Source organism: Aspergillus pseudotamarii, assembly GCF_009193445.1.
Source record: "Aspergillus pseudotamarii strain CBS 117625 unplaced genomic scaffold BDV38scaffold_83, whole genome shotgun sequence".
NCBI classification, from domain to species: domain Eukaryota; kingdom Fungi; phylum Ascomycota; class Eurotiomycetes; order Eurotiales; family Aspergillaceae; genus Aspergillus; species Aspergillus pseudotamarii.
The window spans coordinates 133,740-134,997 of NW_022475097.1; the positions used below are offsets into that span (position 1 = coordinate 133,740).

A 1,258-nucleotide genomic window follows, 5' to 3' on the forward strand; every position below is an offset into this window, starting at 1 on the left:
ATGGAAGGAAGCAGAAGAGCTGGAAGTACAGGTAATGGAGCTCCGCAAGCAAGTGCTGGGGCCAGAGCATCCAGATACTCTGACCAGCATGAACAACCTGGCCTATACATGGAAACAACTAGGCAAGGTTCAAGATGCCTTAGTTCTGATGGAAAAGTGTGTAGGGCTCAGCTGCAATTTGTTAGGTCCACATCACCCACGTGCCATATCCTCCTCTAACGCTCTTAGAGACTGGGAAAGAGCTGTGAATTCTCTATCAAAGAAGCCAGCACAGCAAACTTCAGCCGCAATCTCTCCTGCCTTGCCTATCCAGAATAACCCTCCCAAGCAGATAAAATCAGACTCTGAACCCGTTACAGGTGGTAAAAGATGGGCATTCAAAAGGTTTTTCGGGAGACGATGATCTACGTTAAGCCTTTTACCACGGCTAGATTAAACATGTACTTAACCTGGCTTATATATCAACCAGACCTCTAAATAATTATAATCGCGTGTATCAAGGCAGTAGATGCCACTGAGGAGCCTAGTGTTGGGACCATCATATGTTAGCCTACGCTATGTGGGTGTTCCAGCAAGAATAGTATCCGTGAGGGAGGAGGTGCAGCTAACAAGACCAGCAAAATGATCAGGTTCATGGACGATGAATTAAGACAGGTACGGTATTGTAGCCCTACCCATCTTGGTTAATCTGGTAAAAGGATCAACTGTGGCTCAGTACAGATAAAAGGAATGTTTACAATTTGCAGGATATGCAAGGCACTTGCTCTGGCATGTTCGACGCGTTTGCAGTGTAGAAGCTTCCAGCTCCCATGGTTTACTGATACAATCTCAATGCAAAAACCTGTATTATTACCGTGCAATACAGTACAACCAAAAATTCCGGAACATTATTGTTACGGTTACCTTCCTTATACAGACTAGCGTTGTTAGCATTAGGGTTCGAAAAACAATCAAAAAGTATAGGGGAATGACAGCAGTAACGACTCCAACTGTATAGGGTCCGTTTTCTTTCAAGTGCTCACAGAGAGCTTCAAGCATGGGCTGGGTGACACTAGGAGGGCGTCCGATGCTGTTCCGGGGAGCTCTGACATTTCCAAACGCCTCCAGGTTGCGACGAATTTAAGTTACGGCTTGTTTGCTGCAGTTAGCGGCAAATGCGATTTCAGACCTGTTTAATGATCCACTTTGAATCATATGATGAATTATAGTTAATTATTTCAAGTTGTGGGGCTTTCAGGTTTGCTGGCATCTTCACTTG

The 1,258-nt window shown here is 44.8% G+C and overlaps 1 protein-coding gene across 1 annotated transcript in view; it reads left to right on the plus strand.

Moving 5' to 3' along the window:
- BDV38DRAFT_211078 (violaceus kinesin) overlaps positions 1-729 on the plus strand; it is a 4,336-nt gene extending 3,607 nt beyond the window's left edge. The window contains exon 2 of the mRNA XM_032052612.1: positions 32-729. Within this exon, the coding sequence (XP_031908512.1) occupies positions 32-403 (372 nt within the window). The 3' untranslated portion in view covers positions 404-729. The remainder of the gene's footprint in view (positions 1-31) is intronic.
- Positions 730-1,258: the final 529 nt, after the last annotated feature.